This window comes from Cydia amplana, chromosome Z (assembly GCF_948474715.1).
Source record: "Cydia amplana chromosome Z, ilCydAmpl1.1, whole genome shotgun sequence".
NCBI lineage: Eukaryota > Metazoa > Arthropoda > Insecta > Lepidoptera > Tortricidae > Cydia > Cydia amplana.
In genome coordinates, this window is record NC_086096.1 from 35,332,889 (window position 1) to 35,360,882 (window position 27,994).

Genomic DNA, 27,994 nt, shown 5'->3' on the forward strand with positions numbered 1-27,994 from the left:
GAACTGGCCTGATTAATTGTTAATATCTGGGTGACCGAGCTTCGCTCGGAAAACATATAAAAACTCGAAAATGCGCGTTTTCCCAGAGATAAGACCTAGCTAGATCGATTTTTCGCCCCCAAAAACCCCCATATAGTAAATTTCATCGAAATCGTTAGAGCCGTTTCCGAGATCCCCGAAATATATATATATATATATATATATATATAAATACGTAAATAAATATATAAATAAACAAGAATTGCTCATTTAAAGGTATTAGATAGATAGATAGATTAGATAAAGAGAAAACATGTCTCCCTAGTTTGACAGCAAACAGATGCCTCTGTACTCTGTACTGCGCCCGAGGGGATGGCATGAGTGGTGGGGATAACTGACAGAACGGGATAGTCTTATGTATCTTTCACTAGGAGTAGCAGAGAAAGCGCTATTATTGTTTGTCTTTGTCACAGTCTCATATTTTTTTATTCCCCACCGTAGTTTATGGTGGGATACAAACAATGCGTAAATGTCAAATTGGTGTGAAACATATAATCAGTGCAAAGATTATCAGGAAAAATATTGAAATCAGTGTTTCGTGTGCATGTAGTAGTACTTAACAATTCAACAAATATGGTGAATTGCTCAGTTTTGCGCTGTACTTACAAGTGGCTGCCGGCAAAAACAGGACAACGTAACATTTCACAGGTAAATACAGTATTTTATACTTCGGTCACATTATCATGCTTAGTAACAGCATCCTACAAGCTATATCAATTAAAATCTGAGTAGAAAAAGCATTTACAGTAAATAATAACTCGGGTAAAAAAATTAACCTATAAATATTTCCTGATAAATTAACCGACCAAATTACGTACGCATATTGACAGTAAGCCGTCACCCTTTTAATAACGTGTATTCAATTTAGTCGCATTGCTATTATTCGAGGGATACCAGCCCGTGATGCATACAATTACCCCAAAATTCGGGTATTTTGTATTTTAATAACATTTTTATAAATAATTTTGCTGTAGAACTGGACATATACGAACGATAAAATTGAACTGTGTTTAAATTTTTTTTAAATTAGAATGTAAAATAGATTAACGTTATAGGGGATTTGCCACGACTCAGAGAATCTAATTCTATGATATGCTGCAGGCACTAATTCTTAATTTTGCAATAAGAGTGACAGATTACAAAATGAATATTTCGTTTATTACCTCCAGATTTCCACAAGATGCAGGCACGCATGCTAAATGGATTTTAGCAACCGGAAGGAGAAACTGGGCACCGACGCAAAACTGCCGGATATGCTCAAAGCATATTACGAAAACCTATCTTTTCTATTTCTTCCTGTGGCACACAGTATGCTAAAAATTCTTTCTTTAGGTGTACTTGTAATATGTATAATGAATCGCTTAATGATATAGACATTTTTGTTCATAGTTTGTCCGTTTTCAAGAACAAAGTTCGGCATATTTTGTTTACTAGTAATTGAAAAATTGTTTCAAGTAAATATTTTGCATTGTTTTCTTACTTTATTTGCGTGTTGTACTCACAACTATACTTACGGGTAATTTATAATTAAGTAACCTATTTACTTTTCATTGTAATAGTCAACTTAGTAACGTATGAAACTTTAAGCCTATTTTTAGTCATTTTTGTAAGACAAAAGGCTGTTTGTTTTCTAAATAAATAAATAAAAAATGTCCCATTGATATTTTATTTATCGCTGCGTCTTACGTAGGCGAACAACTCGCGAACGTGATTAAAATTACCCCAATATTTGATAATATTGGGGTAATTTTTACCTACATGGTATCCCCGGGTTTGTGACGTCATCTATGTCTATCCCTTACGGGGGCACGCGGTAGGCCACATCTATAGAAATACTACCATCTATGACTGCGCCATATGTTTTGTGGCCACTGAATTGTCAAACGTCAACATTTTGTCAAATAAAGTTACCTTATTATTTACGGATCCCTACAGCGCCATCTCGTTTAGCCGTCAAATTCGAAGCACGAAATTGTCTTAGGGCGCGTGTACACGGTGCCGCCTCCGCACCTTCGCGCTATGTACACGAGACGCGTAAAGCCCGCCGTCGCGCCGCCGCCGCACCATCGCGCTATGTACTTACACGAGACGCGTAAAACCCGCGGCGGCGGGCTATACGAGTCTCGTGTACATAGCGCGAAGGTGCGGCGGCGGGCTTTACGCGTCTCGTGTACGTAGCGCGAAGGTGCGGCGGCGGCGCGGAGGCGGCACCGTGTACACGGCCCTTAGACATACAATCAATAGATCTTTGCCCAAACATAACCAATATTATGGGTACTAGGCGACGATTCTTGAACTAAACTGACGAAATGTATGGGTGTGTATTTATATTATTGAGAAATATATACGGAAAAATGTTACAGATGCCATTCTGTACAAATTTGACGATGTGTTGTGGAATTAGTGTAGTTATTATAAAAAAAACCGGCCAAGTGCGAGTCAGAGTCGCGCACGGAGGGTTCCGCACCATCAACAAAAAATAGAGCAAAACTAGCAAAAAACGGTCACCCATCCAAGTACTGACCCCGCCCGACGTTGCTTAACTTCGGTCAAAAATCACGTTTGTTGTATGGGATTGGGAGCACCACTTAAATCTTTAATTTATTATGTTTTTAGTATTTGTTGGTATAGCTTCCATAGAAATACATCATCTGTGAAAATTTCAACTATCTAGCTATCACGGTTCGTGAGATACAGCCTGGTGACAGACGGACGGACGGACGGACAGCGGAGTCTTAGTAATAGGGTCCCGTTTTTACCCTTTGGGTACGGAACCCTAAAAATTACATTTTACCATGATATGCTTACAGAAATCCCATAAATAATACTTGCCAGGTGGTCTCCGCCGGGGTTGGTTGAAGTATAAAAACGTGCAGATCATCACTTGACGCTGGCTTTGACTTTCTTGACGTTTTCGTGCGACTATCGTCGGCGATTCAGTTATCGTCACATACAATGACATTAATGACACAAGCTGCAGCCACGACGACAATCGTTTATCGGCAAACGGCAATCGAAAAGTAAAAATGTATGAAAATGACATCCGAGAAAGGTCACGTGATAATTTCCGCTTGGCGTTCTATTTATATTCGGTATTATTTAAACGATTGTCACAATTAGCTTAAGTGTAAGGCCAGAATGGATGCTCGAAGCGGAGCGTTCGGCGGGGCGTGCAGCGTGGCGTCGGGATCACAAGTAATTTGAGCAGCGTGCACTAAGGCCGCTCCTATAATTAGGGTGGGTCACTTGTGTATGGAGAAAAAAAAGTATTAGTTATCCTTCGGGCACAGTTACAAAAAGTTGCGTAATAATGCCAATAAACAGTGTTTCAAATTATTCTGTAATCGAAATTCATTTTCTGCCTCCGGATCCATTTCAAAGTTTTCATATAAATATTGTTATATTTTGTATGGTCTGCGGAGTATATTTATGTATCGTCTCTTTATTCAAACTTTAGCTAAAAAGTTATACCATTATTAGCTCGAAATAGCATGGCAAAGGTTCAGAGCCATAAATAAATAAAAAAGTACTCAAAAAGAAACATTTTTTTTTCAGAATGTCCATACATTTAACAAAAATTTTAACTAAAATCCGGAGAAGCTAAAAATAAAATAAAAATACGTGCAATAATTAATTACCAAATGGCACCTTTTTTTAACTGTGCCCCCTAATAAATTAAAAAAAAGTAAAAATGGTCCACCCTATATATGCTTGCATTTGTTTAACATGCACGCCGCACGCCCCGCCCCGCTGCACGCCCAATTCGAGCGTCCACTCAGGCCTTACACTAAGTCCCCTGATGTGAGCACCCGTTGAGTCAATCACAAACATAGACATAGAAATAATAAGATGCATAAAGCATTATAGACATTTGCGCAGGTCTAACTAGATGGCGCTGTACGCGAAACATTTGCTGGTAAGCGGGTAGTCAAACGTTGACACTTGATTATCTTAGTTACCGGTCTAATTTATAGTTTGTTAAAGGACTGTCTTATTTCAAACAAAGACAGAGAGAATCATACTATCTTTGTCTTACACTAGTACTAGAGCACCCAAAAGAAAAGGATGAGTTTAGTTTTTTTATGTTCTTATTTACTGACAATTTGGTTTGACCAACTATAGATAGTCTAAGTATGCATGTTTATGCGTCTTATACTTTCTTTGTTTATGATCCAAAACAATTTCCATCCCAAAATAAAGTTTAATCTACCAAAGGATTAAAATAACATTTACCCAAAATACATTTAATAAACAATTGAACATACACTCGTATGTAGCAAAAATAATATAGTATATACTTAAGTACTGTTAGTTTAGGGCTCAGGACACTATTCCTAGGCTGTCTAACAATAGAATACTTACTCCTAAAAATGTAATACCCTTCTACTATGTAATAAACTGCATTTTTATGCCTAAATAAATCATTTTTCATTTTCACTGCAACTACGTGAGTCACGTGACTCACGGGAGATTTAATGTAAGGTATTAAAAATTCAACTACATATTGAGCTTAATAACATTGGTACATATTACGCTTAAAAACCGAAGGTAAAATATATAAAGTATTCTAAGCTTATTTTTAGTTAAAAGGAACTATCTTAAATAAGTAACGTAGGTATATTTTTAAAGCTAGTTTTATTTTTAAACCAAGAAATATCTTTGTCTATGGTTGTAATACGAGTATAGCACCAATGATTTATAACTCAAGATAGGTTATAGGTGTTCCAAAATTGAAGCGCTTAACTTGTGACAAATTGGACAAGTTTCCTTTAGTCGCGGCTGGACAAGCGAGGAATGTGCACGTGCTAACGAGCTCCCGCACGCCGAAAGAGTCGACCTTATGTTTAACAACGAGTGTGACAAAGATGGATGGAATGAGAAAATTAATCAAAAATAACAGATTTCTTCGTAGGCACAGAAATAAATATGGAAGTATTTTTTGTGCTCCTCAAGTATGAGTATAACCTATCTATGGTTATATAATATCATTGTATAGCACTTACCTTACGGCGTCCATTCTGAGTGAAAACGCTTAATTTTTTAATTTCGCCCCTAATAACCAGTTCGTTCTATGTCGAAATCGGAGCACTTAGCATTGAAAGTGTTAATTTTAGAACTCGCGAACTTCACTATTCCATTCGGTAACATTTTGGGTTAGAGCTGTATATATTTTTCCGTTTTCTGTATAGGCATATATTTAAATATATGTGGTCCCTAATTTCTAAGCAAGCAATGGTAAGTTCAAAAATGATTATTAATAGCATTGTGTCGCGCAACTAAATCTTAAAGTGACTTAAAACTATGTTGAAATTAAATTACAGTTTTAATTAAGTCACTTTAGTATTTGGAGAATAAATCCACATAAAATCCCATAAGAATAGATTAGTGTAGAGTTAGACCAAGACAAGTCAGCAACGATTTTAATCAAGTGCTATTTATTCGTTAATAGCGCCCCGACCCGGCTTCACACGGGTTAACAAATTATACATAAACCTTCCTCTTGAATCACTCTATCTATTAAAATCAACCGAATCAAAATCCGTTGCGTAGTTTTAAAGATCTAAGCATACCTACATACAGACAGACAGCGGGAAGCGACCTTGTTTCATACTGATAATTTCATAGAAGATCAAAATTGTTGCAGACATTTCTTAGTCTAATTATATCGTTGTATGTATGTCGGCGGCAGATCGTAAAATCGGGCATATCGAGATATTTCTAGGCATATCATGAAACGCCGCCATTTCATGATCTGACTAAGTTTAACCCAGGCGTATCACGATCTGCCTTATAAAAGAGGCGGCAGATCGGTCAGACCAATGTATTCGTTGATATTCCTAGCTTCATACCGGGCGCATCGTAAAATAATTGATGAGATATTCCTAGGCATATCATGAAACGCCGCCATTTCATGATCTGACTAAAATTAACTCAGGCATATCACGATCTGTCTTATAAAAGATTCGGCAGATCGATGGGAGCAATGTATTCGTCGAATTCCTAGCTTCATTCATACCGATCGCATCGTAAAATAATTGCATTTTTTGCCACTGGTGGCGCTGCATTCTATATGGCGCTGCGTCCGAGTCCAGTGTTGCCAGATCGTACCTTTTAATACAAGTTTACGTTCCTTTTGAGCCTTGAGGTTTGCTCGATATGGCTGGTGGTCGCTAGGCAGATCATGAAATGCCGGCGTTTCATGATCTGCCTAGGAATATCACCCATTGAGGTTTGCACGATATGGCTGGTGGTCGCGCTAGGCAGATCACGAAATGCCGGCGTTTCATGATCTGCCTACGAATATCACCCCTTGAGGTTTGCACGATATGGCTGGTCGTCGCTAGGCAGATCATGAAATGCCGGCGTTTCATGATCTGCCTAGGAATATCACCCCTGGAGGTTTGCACGATATGGCTGGTCGTCGCTAGGCAGATCATGAAATGCCGGCGTTTCATGATCTGCCTAGGAATATCACCCATTGAGGTTTGCACGATATGGCTGATGGTCGCGCTAGGCAGATCATGAAATGCCGGCGTTTCATGATCTGCCTAGGAATATCACCCCTTGAGGTTTGCACGATATGGCTGGTGGTCGCTAGGCAGATCATGAAATGCCGGCGTTTCATGATCTGCCTAGGAATATCACCCCTTGAGGTTTGCACGATATGGCTAATCGTCGCTAGGCAGATCATGAAATGCCGGCGTTTCATGATCTGCCTAGGAATATCACCCCTTGAGGTTTGCACGATATGGCTGGTCGTCGCTAGGCAGATCATGAAATGCCGGCGTTTCATGATCTGCCTAGGAATATCACCCCTTGAGGTTTGCACGATATGGCTGGTCGTCGCTAGGCAGATCATGAAATGCCGGCGTTTCATGATCTGCCTAGGAATATCACACCCTACTATTTGATATGCCTAAACGTCGCTAGGCAAATCGTCAAACGTTGATGTTTGAACGATATGGCTGGTAGTCGCTAGTCAGATCATGAAATGGCGGCGTTTCATGGTATGCCTAGGAATATCTCGATATGACCGATTTTACGATCTGCCTCCGACATGTATATAAATAAATATGCATATAGCAAAAATATAGGCACATAAAGGTAATAAAATAAATTTCGCGATAGACCCGTCTATAAAAGTGAGTTAATATGTGTTCAAAACTCGAACGTTTTAAATATTATATTTGAAAGTAAAGTAATATTCCCTGAATCACAACATCACAACGATATTTCAATATCAGACTTTTTATTAATATTGGTAGTTGTCTTCGACTGACTCTGACTCCCGTAGAAAGGCAATCTGGTCTTCTTTTTCGTTAGCATGTACAGAGATGTGAAAAATACTTTATAAAAAGTATTTAAATACAAAACACAAATACTACCTTGATATACTATTTCAAATGCAAAATACAAAATAGTTTTTGAATTTGTATTTAAAATACAAAATACGAAATAGGTATTTTCAAAATACTTTTTAAAAATACAAATACTTTGCGATAAAAGGTACTGTGAATAGTGAATACCTAGTCTGAATTAAAAAGTATTACTCAGAATATCCGAATTGAAAAGACTCTTTATTCTTTGAAAACAGTGTGTCAATCAGTCCTCTATCTAAAGTGCAAATTTCTAGTTGTTTGCTCATATTAACCGGAAGGATGATGGTTTATAACGGACAAATTTTAAAAGCATTAATTTAGATTTGTAATGTTACAGCTAGTATAATGCCTCTCGTTAGTGTGATAAAAACGTCGTCGTGATAAAAGTATTTTGTATTTTGAAAATAGAAAATAGGTCCCAAAAACTATTTCAAATAAAATACAAAATAGTTTTTTTCAAAAGGTATTTAAATACAAAATAGGTATTTTGCATTTTGTATTTGCATTTTAAATACAAGTATTTCAAATAAGTCACATCTCTGAGCATGTAGCATTATCGTCACTTGCTTTATTAAGCACAGAATTAATATAGAACCCAGCAGGTACCTATGTAAGCGTAACAATAAATGTTCCTGTTAAAAAACTGGCGAACTAGCTGATCCGTTTCGACGAAGCGAAGGCCGTAACATAACAAATAGCCTTTGCTCAAAATCTAGATTGTTCTTAACAAACGAAAAGCGCTTACGATACTGATCTACTAAAAGTAACAGTTGTTCCTAACTTTGTGCCGGTTCGTTGCTAAACATTGAGTAACAATAACAATAGAAGGTAGGCATAAATAGGTCGGGTCTCTAACAAGTTAAAAATAATTCAATTTTCGATTAAATTGTATCACTCTAAAAAATAAACGCTAGTGGTAAGATCGTGCGGCTTTCAATCCGGAGATCGCGGGTTAGATTAGAACCCCGGCTCGTACCAGAGTTTTTCGGAACATAATGTACGAAACATCATTTGATATTTCGTCAGGTGACAAGCAAAAGTCACTAATTACTATAAAATATTTAAACAAAAATCAACCTCGTTTTCGTACTAATATGGTTCACTATGGCTATGAACTTGTGGAGGTATACTTAAGAGCCAACAGGAGTGGTCATTTCTCCATACAAACGTACTCGACTGTTTCCTCCGTGGGTTTTGAAGCTAGAGCAATGATTTTTTCAACACAGATTAATATTGTCAATATCTGTGTCGGACCGTTTTGCTTTTTTTTATATTTTTGTTTTTTAAGGCGCTAGAGCCCTTCAAAAATGGCCAAAATGGCCTAATTGACTATGCCGCAATGAGAGGCGCGCTATTCAAAACTTATATCAATTAGCCAAAAAAGCAAAACAGTCCGACACAGATAATGTCATAATCATTTAGATTTCCAAAGGTTACGATTGGTTAAGTTTTGGAGGAGGAAACAGTCGAGTACGAAACCTCGATTTTTGAGATTTTTACGCAGGATTTTTCGCCTTGTCCTTATCGCACTAGTTTTACGAGCCGCTTCTGTTAGCGAGACGGGTATATTTACCTAAAATATTTAAATCTCAGCTCCTGTTCTTGTCACCTGACGATTTACTAGTAGCTTTTCGGTGAAGGAAAACATCGTGAGGAAACCGGACTAATCCCAGAGGTCTAGATCTAAGATCAGATTCGTAAAAACTAGTACCGATGCCAATTCTCGGGATTAGTTACCAAGTGGACCCCAGGCTTCCATGAGCCGTGGCAAAAGCCGGGACAACGCGAGGATGATGACGATGTGTCACTAAAAAACCGAGTCAAGTCTTAAAGCATAGTATGAAGTATTCGAAAGACTCGAGACTCAACAAACACTGTTCACATGCTCACGTGCACGGATTTAGAGTTAATAAACTGGATCGAGTACATTGACCAAAAAGTGTGTCCACATGAGAAGTCAAACTAGAGCCCTGCATCTCGTTCTAATTAGGGTGACCATAAGACATCTGTATGTGGGATATTAGGATAACATGAAATATATCAGTAGGGTGTGACATTTTCTAAATAAAGTGAAATTTTAAGTAGTCGGGTTTTTTCTTTCATTTGTAGTCGGCCTCTTTAGCACTCACTCATGGTATGTTCATAAAGGTAGGCTTCCCTTTTGTCCACTTCAGCTTTTTTTAAGTGTAAGCGTCATTGAAGATCTGTTTAGCAAATATGACGTTTTTTTTAAAGTTGGTGCCTTTTTTCTATTGACGGAAATGTGTCCTACCTATAAAGAATCGATTGCATATATATAAACAGTTTGACACACCTTTTCCGTAACAAAATATTATGTATAAATGAGCGTCTGTAATGTTTAAGGAGTTAAGCACTTTGGTTTTTAATTTTGGCAATTGAAGGGATGTTTACAAAAACAACATAACTGACTACACTGGTTGACACCTGAAACCATTAACATGTTCTTAAAAAAAATGACAACCGCTCTAATCAGTTATGTTGTTTTTGTAAACATCCCTTCAATTAGGTATTCTATAACAAATCTTAAATTAAACATGCCGAAATAAAGACATACCTATTAAGTTAAACTTACTTTTACATTACCTACGTTAATTATAAGAATTCTGTGAGACCGATTCACAACGTGCCGACATCATAGTCACCCTAATGAGTTTGACAATGTTGTCTTGTATTTTTATAGTAAAATGTAATAATTGTGGCTTTCTTGTGAAACAGTATTGCACAATTAGCAATTATTTCACTCCAACAACCTTTAACATAACATTTCTTCACAATTTTTAAGAAATTTCGCATTCACGTGTTTTGAAGAAATGTCATCAAGTTGGGGATACCAATTAATATTTAAAGTTACTACAAATCCTACCATACTAAAATTTAGGTTTTTTTCTGCTGTGTATGCGCTTGGTTTAATCAGTTAATAATATTGGCATCATAATTATTTACAAATTACTTAAAATATATCAGAACTGTAATCTGAATATAGCACTAAAATTGTATAAGAAGGTAATTAAATTCAGTAGTTTAATGATATAATTTCTACCACAATGGTATCTTTTTAACATTGGCAACATGTGCGAGTGAGACACAGGGCTCGGGTTTTTCTATCTCAAGTGGACCGTTTTCTCTAGTCTGGTACGAACAACTTTCTGTCTCGGTGATAAGGTTCAAATTAGTATGGCATAAAAAGTGACAACTCGCTCCAGTTTAAAAAATATAACTTCATGCTCACGTGTTGCTGAATCGCCATCTTTATACTTAATTGTAAATAATAAAGGAATCGTCAAGTGTGTCAACACAATTTTTACTCTTGCAGCATTCGTTATGCAACACAATCACATGTTGAATGGATAAAATACTATTGTTATTGGGTTTTTGCTAAGTGTCAATGTCATCTACAATATTCTTTATAATGTCATGACATTTTATTAACGGGTCCATTTTAGATGCTGATAAAGATTTTGGAAGTAAATTACCTTGAGTCATATTATATTGTGCATATTATTTAATAAGAACTTTTGTCAAAAATCTCATTTTTGATACAAGCTTTGGTGCCACTTACAATCGGTAATCGGCCACCGTAGCTAATGGACGCTGCAACTCCACGGGGTGTCACATGCGCGTTGCCTACCCTTAAAAACCTGTACACTCTTTATTCATGAACCCCATACTGACCCCATGAGACCGATTTACATTTAAGATTCAGAAACAATGGTACCATTTACTTTTTTCCGAAAAACCATCAACGTTTGGGTTATTTAGACTCAGAATCTTCCATTCTCTTCCAATCTCTTATGCCTGTTCCATGCAAAAATATTGCAATTTAAGTAGCTCGTCTGTGCGAGCAATCATTGTTTGTCTTTTTTTCACAATCGAGAACAGTCACACGGCAGTTCGAGACAGACAATTGGTCAAATTTAACGACTTCCGTATTTCTGACTTTGAGAAATGGATTCAATTCGCAAACGGCGGTTTGGGTAATGATTGAGTGTGCGACCCCGACGCCATTATGCATATTGTACAATGTACATATTTACTTATATGCTGCGAAAACCTTTTAGTATTTTCTTTCAAGCGAATTTATGTGGGGTGGCGCCATTTTTGCCAATACCTATAAATAAGCCTATAACTTTAATATGTTCTGTGGCTATCTATACCTGTCGCCTGGTATTGCCGCCCTAGTCATGGCAAGGTAAAATATGGGATTACTACGGGAATAACGGGGATAACATTAGGGTTGCCAGATGGTCGGGATTCGGCGGGATTCTCCCGATTTTTAGCATGGTTTCCCGATTCCCGACAAAGTGAAAATTGTCCCGAAAAACAACTTCACGCTATAAACAATAATTTCAAGTTTCGAACTGTCGTCGAGCGAGCAAGCGACCCGCGTCGAGCCCGTCAGCGCGCGCGCGGGGCGTGCGTGGCGAGAGTGGGCAGAACAGCTGACGTAGTGCCAATAATGTATAATATCGTTGTTTTTAATGCAATTAATTTAGTTTGAATGGTTTTTGTTTCCCGACTTAAGGCCCAAAATCCCGAAAAATTGATATGTTTTCCCGATAATAGCACCTTTCGATCTGGCAACCCTAGATAACATTAGGAAAATAAGTGTTATCAAAACTATCTGTATTAATTAACCTTATGGACGCCAGTGACCGATATACATATACGCACCGTAGGTTCAACGCCAAAGACCGATTAATCGGTCACAGACCACAGAGCAACATAGACCTACGTGTATATGCATAAAGTTCAATTTCAGTTTTGACACCTCGGTGACGTGGCGTCAGCGTGACAGTTTTTAGGGTTCCGTACCCAAAGGGTAAAAACGGGACCCTATTACTAAGACTCCGCTGTCCGTCCGTCCATCCGTCGGTCCGTCCGTCCGTCCGTCCGTCTGTCACCAGGCTGTATCTCACGAACCGTGATAGCTAGACAGTTGAAATTTTCACAGATGATGTATTTCTGTTGCCGCTATAACAACAAATACTAAAAACAGCATAAAATAAAGATTTAAGTGGGGCTCCCATACAACAAACGTGATTTTTGACCGAAGTTAAGCAACGTCGGGCGGGGTCAGTACTTGGATGGGTGACCGTTTTTTTGCTTATTTTTTGTTGATGGTGCGGAACCCTCCGTGCGCGAGTCCGACTCGCACTTGGCCGGTTTTTGTGTTTGACACGGCGTCGAAAAGGTTAAAGGAATGAGTAACGAAAAACAGATGTCAACAGAGACTAAACCATCCTGCATGCAGTACCTCACAGTCTTAACTAAACGGCTTAACTTAAAATATGCCGTTTTCAAGACAAATTATTGTCCGTTATAGAATTCGCCGATATTTACCACCGTGAAGAAGTCGTCGTCTCTTGGCAAAAATCGTTAAAAAATTTGAGTTACGTCTTTTTAGACTTATGCTACGTGCGTCGACCTTTAGTAAAGTGCGTACAGTCACCTGCAATAATATGTTACACAACAAAGGCCGCAAAAATATGTGTACAACGCTACAAATAAGATCGTGTCAGATACTTTTGCGGCCTTCTTTGTGTAACATATTGCAGGTGACTGTACATAAATTACTTAGCTTTGTCAGCCTGTAGGTCATGCTCGTTATGTGACAATTGTGGCAATGCTGCAGCAGTGTGCCCATTGATTATTGAAACGGCTCTTGGACAAATTCTCGGTTAAAAATTAGTTTCCTGGGAAGGCAATTGTATTTCAATGTATGTACAATAAATCTACCTAACTATTAAACTAACTAACCAACAAACCTTGGTAGTTAAATATGTTGCGAGCTGTCAAATAAAATGTGAAACGCAAATATTAGTCAGAATTTTAAAGAAATTTAGGAACCTTGCCTCAAAATAATCACACACAAACACTATGCAATTGCTGATAACTTTATCTTGGAAATAAAACAATAAAAAACACCTCATTAAGTGCTTAATTAATTAATTACGATTATGAGGTATTGTATGAACTAATTACAGCAGTGAGTTATGACATAACAGAGGAATTAGGTCGCTCGCGAAAGGTCAATAACGTCACGTCGCATTTCGTGGGAAATATTACGGTAGGTATTCATCAAATAATTATGCTCTTACGTTATAAAGAAAAACGTAAATAATTGCCCCTCATAGTGTGTAGTTGTGGTCAGGCACCACCTCTGCCCCAGAAGAATTAAGTCCCTCCACAATTGGAGGAGGGTATCCCAATATGGGGCCGGCAAGAAACACGGCGGGACACATCTTTTCAAAACATTAATACGTCTTACAATGCAGTTGACAGTACCAACAGTACGGTAAATATAAAGTAGGTACGTACCTAAGACACCATTCGACTGAATGTAGCACACCAGACAGGTATTTATAGTGCAATAAATGATAATTGCCCATTATTATGTAAGTATGACTATTGTGACCAGGCGGGCCCCTACTTTTGAAGCCGATATTGATATTATGATCTTTGACGCAAATTTTATAAAGGGGCGTTGCACTAAATCTAGACAGTTCACAGAGATCTGACTAACTTTTTATAGAGTCTGTGCGGAAAGAGAAGAGTCGTAGAATGTATTGGATCCCATACATTTCACGACGCTTCTCTTTCCGCACAGACTCTAAAATCAAGATTATAACATTCAAGTAAATTAATTAGAGTCCGTTTTTCTCTACCTTTCTGACATGTTGATGCGACGGTTGCGATTCGATCGCTATAATTACGGAGCGTAAACGATTGGCATGTTGGCTACGCACCATGTACAATATAATTTATTTATGCTTCGTATGTGTTGTCCATACGAGTGATAACAGCCAATATCAGTACTTTTTGCGTTTCAAGATAAACTGCATTGAGATGACAGTTGAAAACAAACATATCGCTGGATGATAACCGATATCATTATAATTTATCTGTAGGGTAGGTACATACTATCACACAATTCGCACAGCTATTTTAGGAATACATAAACACAGTGAACACGATGCAAATTAAAGATCATCATTAATTAGAAAATGTAACATCCATGGCAGTAACGTACTATATTTTCGTCACGTGTACATTACGTAACCAAACGTAAAGTCGTGACTCTCCAACTCTTTTGTTAATTGGGGAGTGCTTTCGAAATTGGTCGGTTCATCTGTCTTTAAACCTGTTTATTTTCAAAACGGCGTAAAAGAATAAGGTTTTTTTTTACAGTTAGGTCGTTTTTGAACGGTATTTGCAGTATCTGGCTGAGACGGTTTATCTCAAATGTCAGGCGGACGTTTCAAGGACTGCATTTATCTTGGCAAGAATAAAGCATAGGTAACTCACGTTTGTCGCAACAGAATACCTAGTCAAATTGTAAACTACATTTACAATATTTGACTTTGTCAACATGGCGTTGTACAGTTGACACAATTCCCACGTTGCACAACTGGCACACAATTCCCGTGGGGTCATTTTTGGAAGTTACAATAAACGTCGTCATCGTATTGTCCGAAAAAATTGTCGTTTTTGATGGCACCTACTTTGAACATTGGAGACTTTGTTCTAAAAACGAAAACGGGCACATCCCCCCCCCCCCCCCCTTCTTTCTTTTTTGCCATCGAAAAATCTGCGCTGGACAACTAATTGCCAAACTCCGAAAATTTTGGAAGTTCATATTTTTGGTTGGCAATCGAAATTCGAAATGATTCATTTCCAAAATAAAAGTTGCCTATTTTCCTGTACCTAATTTCCGATAACTTTTCCTACCTACTTTTTGTAAACTTTCCGCAACTTGTACCTTGTAGTCAAAGAATTTAATTTCCGTACCATTTCGTATGTATGTCACACTGACAAGCACCATGAAAGTCGCTAGGGACCTCATCCCATTGTCACTGTGACAAGGTACGAAATGGTACTGCATTTTTTCTTGGCCGTATTTCTATACGCCTGACACAACAATAGACAATACTCGTCTTACGAATTTCCAATAGCATTTCATTGCGTTCAAACCTCACCGACTGACCTTAATTGAACCTTAATTCCTGGCAATAAGAGTTATGATTCGTAAGTTGGTTAGTTATCTACCCGATGTGTGCGCTCGCGCATGGTCAAGCGTGATCTATGATTTATGATCGCATGATCGCTTAGATCGTTCAGGAATTCCTAAATCCATATGCAGCGTCAAGTCAAGTAGTTTGTTGACGGATCGCATTTGTCACTTTCATACACATCGTTGGAAAAGAGAAACATAATTAAAGCGGGCCACTCACACACCTGCCGCAGGGGGCAATACCGGTCGCACGGCGGTCGGAGCAATTTTAGGCTGTTTTCTACACACTAGCCTGCCACTCAGTGTGTAAGTGATAGTCCCGCTGAACGCACGTCGACGAGAATGGCTCCTGTGTTATCAAAGCAGTCGGTAGTCGCCAATGAACTGACTGGAATTGCCCCAATCGTACTACACATGTAACAACCTAGCAGGGCGGTAGATACAATCTAGGGAGCTAGGAAGGTCTTGCGCCCCTGCCGCCCTGCTGCAGGCCCAATCTAAAAATTGCCCCTGCTTCTCTACACACATCACAATTAAGGAGGCAATTAAGGGTCCAATTCCCATATTGCCCCTGCGGCAGGTGTGTGAGTGGCCCGCTTAACAGAACAATATACGTTGAGTATGTTGACAAACGTTGAATTTTATTATAAAATAGAAAATGAGATTTTAAGATTGCCTGATTGCGTGAATTGATGTACCTATTTACATAAGTATTCCTATTGTATTAATGAGTGAAACTGAAAATTACTAGGTGCATATATGTAATGTAACATACAAATATACCATATAGCGAACAATCTGTCACGACTCACGCATTTTTGTGTCTTCGATCAAACATATACTTACACATCTTTAACATTTTATACAAGGTGTTACACCAGCCACTGAAAGTGGGTAGGGTACACGTTTTATTATGAGACCAACCCCACTAACGCGAAAAAAAATTGACTCTCCCATACATTTTGGCTGGCTGATGTTGATATCTTGTATGAGAGTGTCAATTTTTTTTTGTGAGTTCGGGGTTGGTCCCATAGTAAAAGTTGCTCAGTATGACCTACACAACGTGTACCCATCCCACTTTCAGTGGCTGATGTAACACCTTGTATAAGTACGGAAAAATATTAAAAAACGCCATCTCATTCAAAAAAACTCCATTCCGTTACATTTTTGGAGGAAAAAAAACTCCATAATGTATTAGCAAAAGAATACTTGCTAAAAGAGTTAGACTAATGAACTGCGCACAGTTACAACTGTTTGCTAATTATCCACCTTTTATCATGAGTTCATGACCATCCTTCTCTCGTCTGCCCTTTGAAATGTTCTTTACCACACTTCTTTACAATCTAACGTGCTCTATTCTTTCACAAGCGCGGGTAACCTTTACTAACCCCCAAATCTAAAACGTCACAACATAACGAAACTCACATATACTTAAGACCTTTTGGTAATAGAATTTAAGACTTCTTTTCAAATAGTCATATGTGATTTTGTGAATCGTAGAGACATACTACGTTATGGAGTTGGTGCTACCCAACTGGTTCCCGTAGAGTAGAGTAAGATCGACCGCGAGGTTACGTATGTAATCACTACACCTTATAAAACGAAGTCCCCCGCCGCGTCTGTCTGTTTATGTGTATGTATGTTCGCGATAAACTCAAAAACTACGGAACGGATTTTCATGCGGTTTTCACCTATCAATAGAGTGTTTCTTGAGAAAGGTTTAGGTGTGTAATTTAAGGTTATGTGTAACCCGTGGCAAGGCGGACGGGTCGCTAGTGCATAATAGAGAATAGAGAGTATAGGGTCGGATGAAGTATTTGCGCCGCAGTAGGCTACTAAGGCAGATGTCGCATTAGGGATTCCTTCCTTTGCCTGCAAAGAAAGCAATCACAAAAAGCAATTGTTAGGACTATAACCGCGAAAATCGAACTTCTCAAATTGCGGGCATCTTTCTCTATCGCTCTACTTACGCCTTCATTGGAGTAAAAGAGAAAGATCCCCGCAATGCATATTTACATTTTCGCGGTAGACCCCTGGTGAATGTTTTCTCTTAGAAAAAATCTCGTTAGCATTGGCAATACTGTGAGAAGTGAGAATCAGCGGTATACAATTTTGTTCACACGGTATCTAATACATTAACACGAACGTGGTGTCACGTAAGTACATTAAATGACGTTAATTCTCGCCTCTGCACGGGCAAGTGCTTAATTCACACGAATCCGCCACCAAAAACCCGCACCGCTCCTATAAAACTAATGTTACACTCTCATTTTAAAACGACATGTTTAAATTACATGAAGTTTCATTTACGTAACATCTTATTCTTTTACTAATACGTTTCGCTATTAAAAATTGCTACAGGGTCATTTCTGGACCGTTAGCCATCTGCGAGGTGATTAGGTAGGCCATACTGAACAACTTTTTCTATGGGACCAACCGACCACCCCGAAATCCCAAAAAAAAATTGGCCTTCCCATAGAAAACTCGACCAAAATGTATGAAACGGCCAAAAATTTTGTGATTTCGGAGTTGGTCCCATAGAAAAAGTTGTTCAGTATGGCCTACCTAATCACCTCGCACAATATGGCTAACGGTCCAAAAATAGCCCTGCATACAAAGAAAATAGAGGGAGTAAAAGTTACTTCTTCTTCTTCCTCATGCCCTTATCCCACATTATGTAGGGTCGGCACAACATGTTTTCCTCTTCCATTCTCCTCTATCTTGCGTCACCTCAGCACTCACTCCTTTCTTTCTGATATCCTATTTCACACAAACCATCCATCGTTTTTTGGGTCTTCCATCCGCTCTCTGTCCATCAACATTCATCCCTAACATTCTTTTGTCTATATGGCATTCATCCCTCCTCATTACATGCCCATACCACGCTAACCTACTACTCCTCATCTTCTCCGTTACCGGTGCTACTTTGAAACTTCCCCTTATATAGGTACTCATTTTAATTCGATCCTTTCTCGTCACTCCACACTAGTGATGGGTAGGACATCAATTTAAAATGAGTTTGTATGAGTACCTCATTTTCTAAAATGAGGTGTTACAATGTCTTACTTCAAATGAGGTGAGGTACTAGCATATTTTCAGCGTCGACTATTCCATTAATTCCAACGGCGACAAAAATATTCATCACTTCCTTTATAAATAAATAAATAGTAACATTTAATTGGAGTGCAATTCTGGAGGTTAAGAATAGAACTTTTAGGAGAAAGATAATTTTAGAATCAAGTAAAATGAATAGAGGAGTGAAGTAAGACATTTTTTCGGTACGAAGTACTGCGACAAATTAACAAAATGAGTGGTACAAATGAGGTGCCTCACGAGTGAGCGACTCAACACTACTCCACACATCCATCTTAACATTATAATTTCCGCTGCATGCAATCTTCTTTCATCTCTAATGTATTTGTATTACAATTTCTAGCAACGATGATTGATTGATTTGAATATTTTATTATCAAACTGACATTTTAGTATGTTACTGTAACTAATATGGTATAAAACCCAGCAATTGTATACATAGTAATGTGGCCGATGGTAGCAATGGAATTCGCCGCATCGTGTAGGTTAACTGCACGCCGTGTTGGATATGTCAAAAGTTGCAGCTTAGACTCAGTCTCTAGGCTAAGTGCACATGCACTAGGCACTCTATAGCCTAAACTAGTACATATTATTCAATTTATGCATCTTTAACTCAAATGCTTCGCTTGTGTCGCCTAATAATAACAGGCCTTTACCATCTGTGTCAGATGTTTATGCAGCATCCCGGTTACGACACTTGTGTTCGTGGCTGTAAAGCCCTATACGTACGAGAGGGGATCCCTCGGCCACACACGCAGCAGGTGTATGCTCCCCCAGGTGGGCGGGGGTTGGAGGCCTGCTCGTGGCGCCTTCTTTAATGGCTCCTCTGTACGATGGGCCAGCGCCGGCCACTCCAAGGGACGCAGTCATGCGGTAGAATGAGATAGCAATATCACTTGCTCCCTCTAACGCATAAATGCGTCCCTTGGAGTGGCCGGCGCTGGCCCATCGTGTAGAGGAGCCATAAAGCGCAGCATTGGCCGCCCGACCGGTCTTTTTGCGTCTGCAACCTCTCCTAGTATCCTTGAAAACCGTCGTAATTTACGAATAATAACCCTATGTCTAAATACGTTTATGACAGTCCTGTCTCAGCCGATTACAACGAAGTTCGTCACAGACGGACCGATAATATATCGCCAGATATCAGCAGATACCAACAGATATCTTAGAGTTTCGCTAAGCACCACACGCGCCAACGATACCAAAACACATAATATATCGCTCTCTGCCTAACACCTATATTGTGAGAGTGGCGAAATATACCGAGCGATATATCGCAAGGCATCTTAAAGGCATCTGCAGATGCCTTGCGATAAGATATCGTAAGATACCAAAATATTGTAGGTATACTCGTATTACAGCTTCGTGTGTGGACTCTGTCAAATAGGTAGCTGCATCATGCATGAAATTATTTAAGCGTACTAGTGTTGGTATAATACCTATTATACACGGTTTTATTTTTATTTTACTGCGTAGCCTTGAGAGCGCCATATCGCGAGCGAATACTTGAACTTGGCGATATGTTTGTACCTAATTAGTGACGTGACGTCACACCACGCTTTCCAGCCTTAATTATACCGCTGGGCCTTGCAGTATTGGCATCAAGGTGGATAACCTTACTTTGTACACTCACCTGCAACACGTATTATTATAAACACGAGAGTTACAGGCCAATTCGAATGTGCACCTGACATCAAAAGACATCAAAGTCATCAAAACAATACATATTTGAATATTGGAACCATATTCAGTTAGTCGTCATTGGAGCGCTGGTGGCCTAGCGGTAAGAGCGTGCGACTTGCAACGCGGGTTCAAACCCCGGCTCGTACCAAGGAATTTTACGGAATTTATGTACGATCATTTGATATTTACCAGTCGCTTTTCGGTGAAGGAAAACATCGTGAGGAAACCGGACTAATCCCAATAATGTCTAGTTTATTCATGGGATTAGTTACCAAGCGGACCCCAGGCTCCCATGAGCCGTGGCATAATGCCTGGACAACGCGAGGAAGATGATGTGCGTGGTTGTCAAAAATCGTGGGTGGGTCAAACAGCAGAGATAAGTCTCCACAAATATGCAAAAAAGAACACAAACAATTCGGTTTATTCTTATCATAAACACTAAACAGACAAGAGGTGAACTAATATCGCCCAGAAAAAACCCGCAGTCTTCCGAATATGTGACGTTATCTATGAAAAGGGACCTTATTGTCGATGGCGCTTACGCCGTTATTAACGATGCTCTGATATAAATACAATGCCGCGCGACGCTGTGCGGCGTAAGCGCCATCGACAATAAGGTCCCTTTTCATAGATAATGCCCCATATATTCAAACCATAGGACGGGCTAATGGGGCACTAAACATCGTACTAGTTCAGCGGTGCTACCCACGAATTCCAGCCAATCGTGCAGTCTAACGCGACTAGTTGCGACCAATAGCGCGCGTAATGCGAACTCGTCAACCAATCGCGCGCGTGATGCGAACTCATCAACCAAGCGCGTAAAGCGCGTTGTAGCGATTTCACGCCGCTGTACTGGCCCCTGTCATGCCTCATTATTATTGCCCGTAAAGCCAGTTCCTAGATATCTAGATGTCAATGATTCAAACCCATCGAGTGGCATCGAGACCCCTATAATCGACGCTTTTCTTGCACGACTAAACGATTTCATGTTTATCATAATAATCATCTCACAGACAAACAGACATAATTATAACCCTCAATGGCTCAAACGTAATAACACACTTTCACCATTCCTACCGCGGTTTCGTCCGAAATAGGCTATTATTAAAAACTATGATGGACGCCATTTTGATAAAAAGTCCGGAAACGAGAGTTGTTTATAGCTCAATTTTATAATTAATTTCTTGATGAAGATTTTTTCACTGAGAAAAATTGCTAAGGAATTTATATTTTCTTTCGATTGGCGTGTAGAAAATTAGTAGATAGCAGAATAGCAATAGCAGTAAAGAGCGTTTTTTATTTAGAATTAATACGAGAAATAAACGTTGTAACGCGAACTTTCCCAAATACATTAATACGCTATGTTTAGTTCGTATGATCTCTTACTAGATGGCGCTAGTAGTCCTCGATTTCGACGTAAACATTAGCGTTATTAAATTTGATCTTTCCCGTAGTTTTAAAAATCCAAAACCTTGCGTAACCTGTGTTAAGTGTTGCCTAGATTTTTTGAGTACACATAACAAATGTGCAAACTAAGATTACTGTAAATTAGTTAGCCTTCAGTTCCTATGTAAACCATAGTTCACTGTGTCTTCAAAAGATGGCGTTACTAATACCCAATGTTTGATCTTAATCCTAGTGTTCCTAGAGTCTTAAAATTATGACTTCAAGCATTTCGTAACTCTTGTATTTTTACTAAAACGTAGCAAATGTATAGAGACAGATTAATGTAATCTTGACAACTCATACATATATAGTTCACCTATACACACAGAGATGGTGTTAGTAGGCCTATCATATTTGGTTTCTGAAACCTGTAAAAAATACAGAACATCATGTAACATGTTCCTAAAAATATAGCGAATGTATCCAAGTAGTTTAACATATAAAAATAAACGCGCATGTTTGTACAACTTAACTGGTTACCAAATCACTCACTAGATGTCACTGTACAGTGCGCATAGCCATCCTACATGGCGGTGTTAAGATTTTTCCTAGAATAAGGACCCGATGCACCTAATTTCGTAATTGTTGAGAAATGAGAGAGTATTAGTTAGGAGTCATTAGGCGAACGGACTGCGTACCCTCTGGGGCCTTTCTGGACCTTCTTGACAAACCAAATCCTCGTCACCTCCTAGGCGCTCGACTGCTGTCCTGTCTCAGTCAGTCAGTTTAGTCAGTCTAGCCAGTTACATAGTTCCTGTACCTAGTGTTAGCGCCGACTGGTTAATATACGGCTATCTGCCTTTACTCCGTGTTTATCTTCGCTCCTCACCGCACGGCGCACGCCCCACCGCTCTCGGAGAAAACCACTCCCACAACGTTTGTTTTTACGGGAATTCTTGAGATTTTCATTTTTTATTTACGTCTTTAATATTTTAGTGTGGTTTTCTACTTTTTCGAGAGCTTTTGTTTTTAGATACATAATATCTGGGTGACCGAGCTTCGCTCGGAAAACATAAAAAACTCGAAAATGCGCGTTTTTCCAGAGATAAGACCTAGCTAGATCGATTTTTCGCCCCCAAAAACCCCCATATAGCAAATTTCATCGAAATCGTTAGAGCCGTTTCCGAGATCCCCGAAATACATATATATATCTATATATATATACAGTGTGCTTCCTGTAACAGGAGCAATAAATTAAACTAAAGGCTATACTCCTGAAACTGATCAACATTTGTTCAGCAACTTTTGAAAATAACTCATGTTTTGATTTTTATTAGTTTTATTACACTTTAAAGTTTATTTTAAGACGCAATGTATTGCAAATTTTGTTATGTTTAAAGCGTGAAAAGCAACGTCAAACATACTGATGTCAGCGTACATTGAAGGCAATATTTATTTTGTATGAAAAAGATGAAGTCTAAAGGATTCATAACTTTTAAAAGTTGCTGAACAAATGTTGGTCAGTTTGAGGAGTACAGCCTTTAGTTTAATTTATTGCTCCTGTTACAGGAAGCACCCTGTATATATATATATATATATAAATAAACAAGAATTGCTCGTTTAAAGGTACAGTAGAGTCCGATTAGTACGACTTCGCATATAACAACCAACCGTTTATTACGACTCCGCTTATAACGACCGACCGCTTTTAACGACGGAAATTGACACAAAATCCGTCCGTCAAGTCCGGTTACAACGACGAGCGACGTAATTTTTACAAATAAATTGTTGGTAAGAAGCTTACTCCGTCCCGCGCATCCAACTCCCCTCCCCCCTTTGCCTATACGCAGCAAGTTAAAAAACTGTGAGTTTTCGTAATTTTGCAAACTAAATAAAACCAAATTCGCATTATTCAGTTGAGCTTAAACTTCACATACATAATTATGGAAGTTGGGTGACAATGCAATATTTTGGTACCTTCGAGCTGGAGGTGGCCATAGGAACTGTTTGAAAAAAACAACGCATCCTAATTGAGTTTGGGTTTGTAAGAATTGTCTCAATTGAGTATAGGTTGCTTGTTAAAACAAAAGTAAACAGTCCGCGATAAAGGCTTGAGTCAAAATTGAAATGTTTGACAAAAAACTTATTTATTTTTTGATTGTCGATGTACGATTGTCACCTTGATTAGATCCCTAAAAAATACGATTTTTATTTTACGGGATTCGAGTAATTTGCGGATGATGAGTGAGTACGCGAACCTACAAAAGTGGCTTCTTCTAAACACACAAGTCTCTGCATTTAAGACAAAGTGTTGTAATACTAACGTAAATGAATATTTTAATTAAAATGTTTTTTTTTCGTTGATCGTCGCATAAGTATTAATAAATACAAAATGATGTCATTATTTTGATTAAAAAAATATATTAAAATTGGCAGTTCGTTTAGTGCGACGTCCGGTTAGTACGACGTAATAAACGGTCCCTTGGGCGTCGTTATAACCGGACTCTACTGTATTAGATAGAGTACCTGAACTTAACCCCATTAGATCTCTCGCCCTAATTCGAATAATGCTTACCTATAAGAAGTCACTTCAAGAAACGTCACTTTTGACACTAACAGATCGGTATCGTATCGCTGTGACTTAGAAGCACTTTTCCATTCGGGCCGTATGTGTTTTAAATTAATGACCCCTTACCATACGCGAATGCACCCTAACTTTATTATTATTGTAGGCAGCAGGTGCACAGCCAGCTGCGATGGAAACGGCCCTTGTGTACACAGCTCAATCAATGACAGTACTATCACCGAACATGTGGTAATTCATGTTCGAAATTCAAAAGTGTGTGATGACCTGATGAATTTTCCACAGCACGCCCTTTTCCTTGGACGAGTCGGAGATTATGTTAAATACAAATTTGCAATGCAAGTGACCATAGCCTGCAGGCATTGTCTCTTGATTTTTGCGCGACAACTAACCGCATGTATTTATTTGAAGATTTTGAAGTTAGACTACTTGCTCTGTCAGGTGTCACCGTAAAATTGTAAACACTCGTCATATTATAATCTCGCTAGTTACATTATAAACTGACGGTAGGGAGATTATAATCTAACCTAACCTAACCTACGTTAGATTATGAACTAACGGGTTCACAATCTTACGGTGTCATAGGTATTTCGAGCAGTCCGTCTTGTTCAAAATATTAGGGTGTTACCACCAATGAGACGGTCGACATCGATCGATAGTTTCTCAACCTAGACAAATCTATCGATACCTCCCTAGCAGGTCTTTAATAAATAAATAAATAGGTTATGTTATAGGTAGGTAGCCTAATCATAATCATTTATTTGCACATAAAAAGGGTTTTACATACAGGTGTTATAAAGTAGGTATAATTGGTAAACATGTTTTCTTTCTCATTAGACTTAAATTCTTGTTATATTATTGTTTATATACCTACCTAATTTATATACCTGGGTTTCTATCTATAATTTAGTCACAGTGGGTATTTTTGATGAATAAATATTAAATTTAGCTTAAAATTTATGTTATTATTATATTATAGTCTCTACAAATGGTCCCAATGGCCCCCATGTTATAAACTTTTTAGTTACTACATATGTATTTACTTACGTATTTAAAAATATGCAAATTGAGATCTCAATTGTGTATCGTGTCTGAAATTATTAAGGCGAACCTCTTTAATGTGGTTTAACCAAATTCAAACGCCGTAGCATTTTACAGTTAGCATCAACACATCGCATCACGAACGAATTCGTTTCCAATCCACGAACAGAGAAAATCAGAATAACTCCCTAACGGGACACGGCATAACTTTCGCAAGATCTCGGCTAGTACACAAACGAATCTGAAGCTTATTCGCAGAGGGCAAAGTTGAAATTATTTTTATGGAGAATAAGGGTACGAGTCTGCGAAAGTTATGGTAAATAAAAAAAATCGCAAAGGCATCGCTTAGCTCTTACATAAGTAGCACTGCAGCAGAACCACACTCGGGCCAGGTTATCGACCTTTCGTAAAACACGAAACGAAACGTTATTCTGTTAAAGGTAAATTCTTAATAAAAGCCGCCACTTTAACACACGCTTTTAACTCAACTTTCATGTGAAATAACTTTAGGACATTCACTCGACCGCGTAAAAAGTTAGACTGTTACTTTGTGCAAGCGTTGCAGCGTCGAACCGAACCCGAGTGCGCTGCACAAAACACATCACAAATTGCAACACCATGCATCGGTATCGAAACGTTAGACACTAAACGGAATTAGAACACAAAAGCACAGACAAAGCCCCGATTCCAACTCTAATGGTAACTCACCATTGGAGCCGAAATAGTCGTCTTTGTCAATCTCATGCTGGAAACCGTAAGCCGGGAGCCATGCATTCGCGCCGGGCGGCTCGGGCCAGTCGGCCACTCGCACCTCCTCCATAACACTTCACTGGGTTAGCACAAACATGCGACTACCTCGTTCCATGAGGACACAACACGTGCGCACGCTAAGGCGAGCGGCGGCGAACTAAACTAAAAACTAGTCGGGCGGCGCGCGCGCCGCGCCGTGATCTCTCCAAAACTCTATTCTTATCGCTTATCGACCGTGTCGCTAGCGATAAACCAGCGTAAACTGACCCTTAAGCTCGAACATTTTGAGGTTATCTACACTGGTGTTCAGGGCCGACGCGATTGGATAGCACTTGGGTAATATTAACGCAAGTTTCCATATCTATTGCAGTAAAAAAACGGCGTCGACTCAGCTGGGACGGAAACGTAGCGACTTGATGTTTTTGTGGCGTTTTAAAAACAGTAGTTTTTGGCTGCAGGAATGCAAAGAAAATACTAATGCTCCACATAGCACACCTTACATAAATTATGAGCTGTGAAAGACATTACACGTAAGTGGGGGCAAAAAACGGACAGTTATCGTTGAATTCGTTGAAAGAGCAATCGCTTCCAGGCAACTTTAAGTTGCGTAAAAAGAACACACTTACCATTTTGTGAGATGACATTTTGAGTGACTTACGGGTACTTAATGGCTCCTAGTTCCAGATATATGCAGAACACAATCACTCACACAAAACGAAAATAAATATGTATTTGTTTGTATTATCACATAAATATTATTAGAAATCTCAGAAACACTAATCTGTCATGACTGTCAATAATGTTTCAACATTCCTAGTTGTCGGAGGTTGAATATTTATTTGTTTTCTGTAAAAGCAAAGAGTTTAGTTTTATCTTATGGTGGTAGAGTTTTGGTAGCTTGGTAGAGTCGGGCCAAGTTAACACCGCTCCGTAGGAACTAGCTGTTCCTGACTAATTAGTAATATTAGCTTTTGGAATTGATAAACAAGCATAATCGCAATTAAATGTAACCGCGATATCGGCCTCTTTAACGCCTAGTTGAGGTTAGCCTGAACACCTGCGGTACTCGATCGTAATTAACAACCTAGATTAACCTAGGGTTTATGTCTCGGCTAGTACTTATGGCGAGGGTGAGTTTTCCATACAAATTTGATTTCAAGATTTTTTCTACTGAAAGTGGGTTTGCCAGAATATAGTTTAGATTAAAATTTGTAATAGATAATTCAATGTCTAAACTACAATTTTACACTAGCTCTTCTTAAGGTACAACTCTGGTCGTCAACTCTATTTACCAAACTCTATAATTCTATATTATGTCTTCTACATATCTTTCTATTCTATCGCTAATATCGCTATCTCTACATGGACTATTAAGCAAAACATTTCGGCCATAAATGAACCGCGGGTCATGAGCGGCGCGTGAGCGTTTTATATGTAAAAGCGGCGCGCCCCGCTCATGCGCCGCCCGGAAAACGCGCCTGTGTGACGAAGCCTTTAATGTTAGCCAACCAATAATATACCACTAGATCACCAGATTTCCACAACAAAACGTGCCCAAATACTTGTTTATAACTTAGAATGGCGTAGGAACCTCTATTGCCGGATTTGTAGAGTATCAGCAACCGATATTTCGTAAACCTTATTGCAACGATTTAAGGTTCACCGATGGTCATTTAAGAGAGCTGTGCATGCTCCAAAACAAAGTTCAAGGTCACGGACTTTCTAATCGAAAACATTACGCCTCCGCGCGGTCTGTACTGCCTTTGCTTACCTATTACCTATACCCGAAGAGATTAAAATTTATTGTCAGCCATATCTATAGTTCGTTTTTTTAGCATTAGAAAGAACTTGAAAGAAAATAAGCGATTTTGACATGTGTTATAATTGAAAAACACTTTTAAAAAATCAATAACTATTACTTATGAAAGCAGAAGACTATAAAGGCTTCGGCACACAGGCGCGTTTTCCGGGCGGGGCGTAAGCGCGGCGTGAGCGTTTTGTATGTAA

General features: G+C 38.8%; 1 protein-coding gene across 1 annotated transcript in view; it reads right to left on the minus strand.

The window, feature by feature from the left end:
• The window catches only part of LOC134661246 (serine/arginine repetitive matrix protein 2), a 153,125-nt gene extending 126,972 nt beyond the window's left edge, over window positions 1-26,153 (minus strand). Inside the window, exon 1 of the mRNA XM_063517233.1 lies at window positions 25,946-26,153. Coding sequence (XP_063373303.1) covers window positions 25,946-26,057 — 112 coding nt within the window. The 5' untranslated portion in view covers window positions 26,058-26,153. The remainder of the gene's footprint in view (window positions 1-25,945) is intronic.
• Window positions 26,154-27,994: the final 1,841 nt, after the last annotated feature.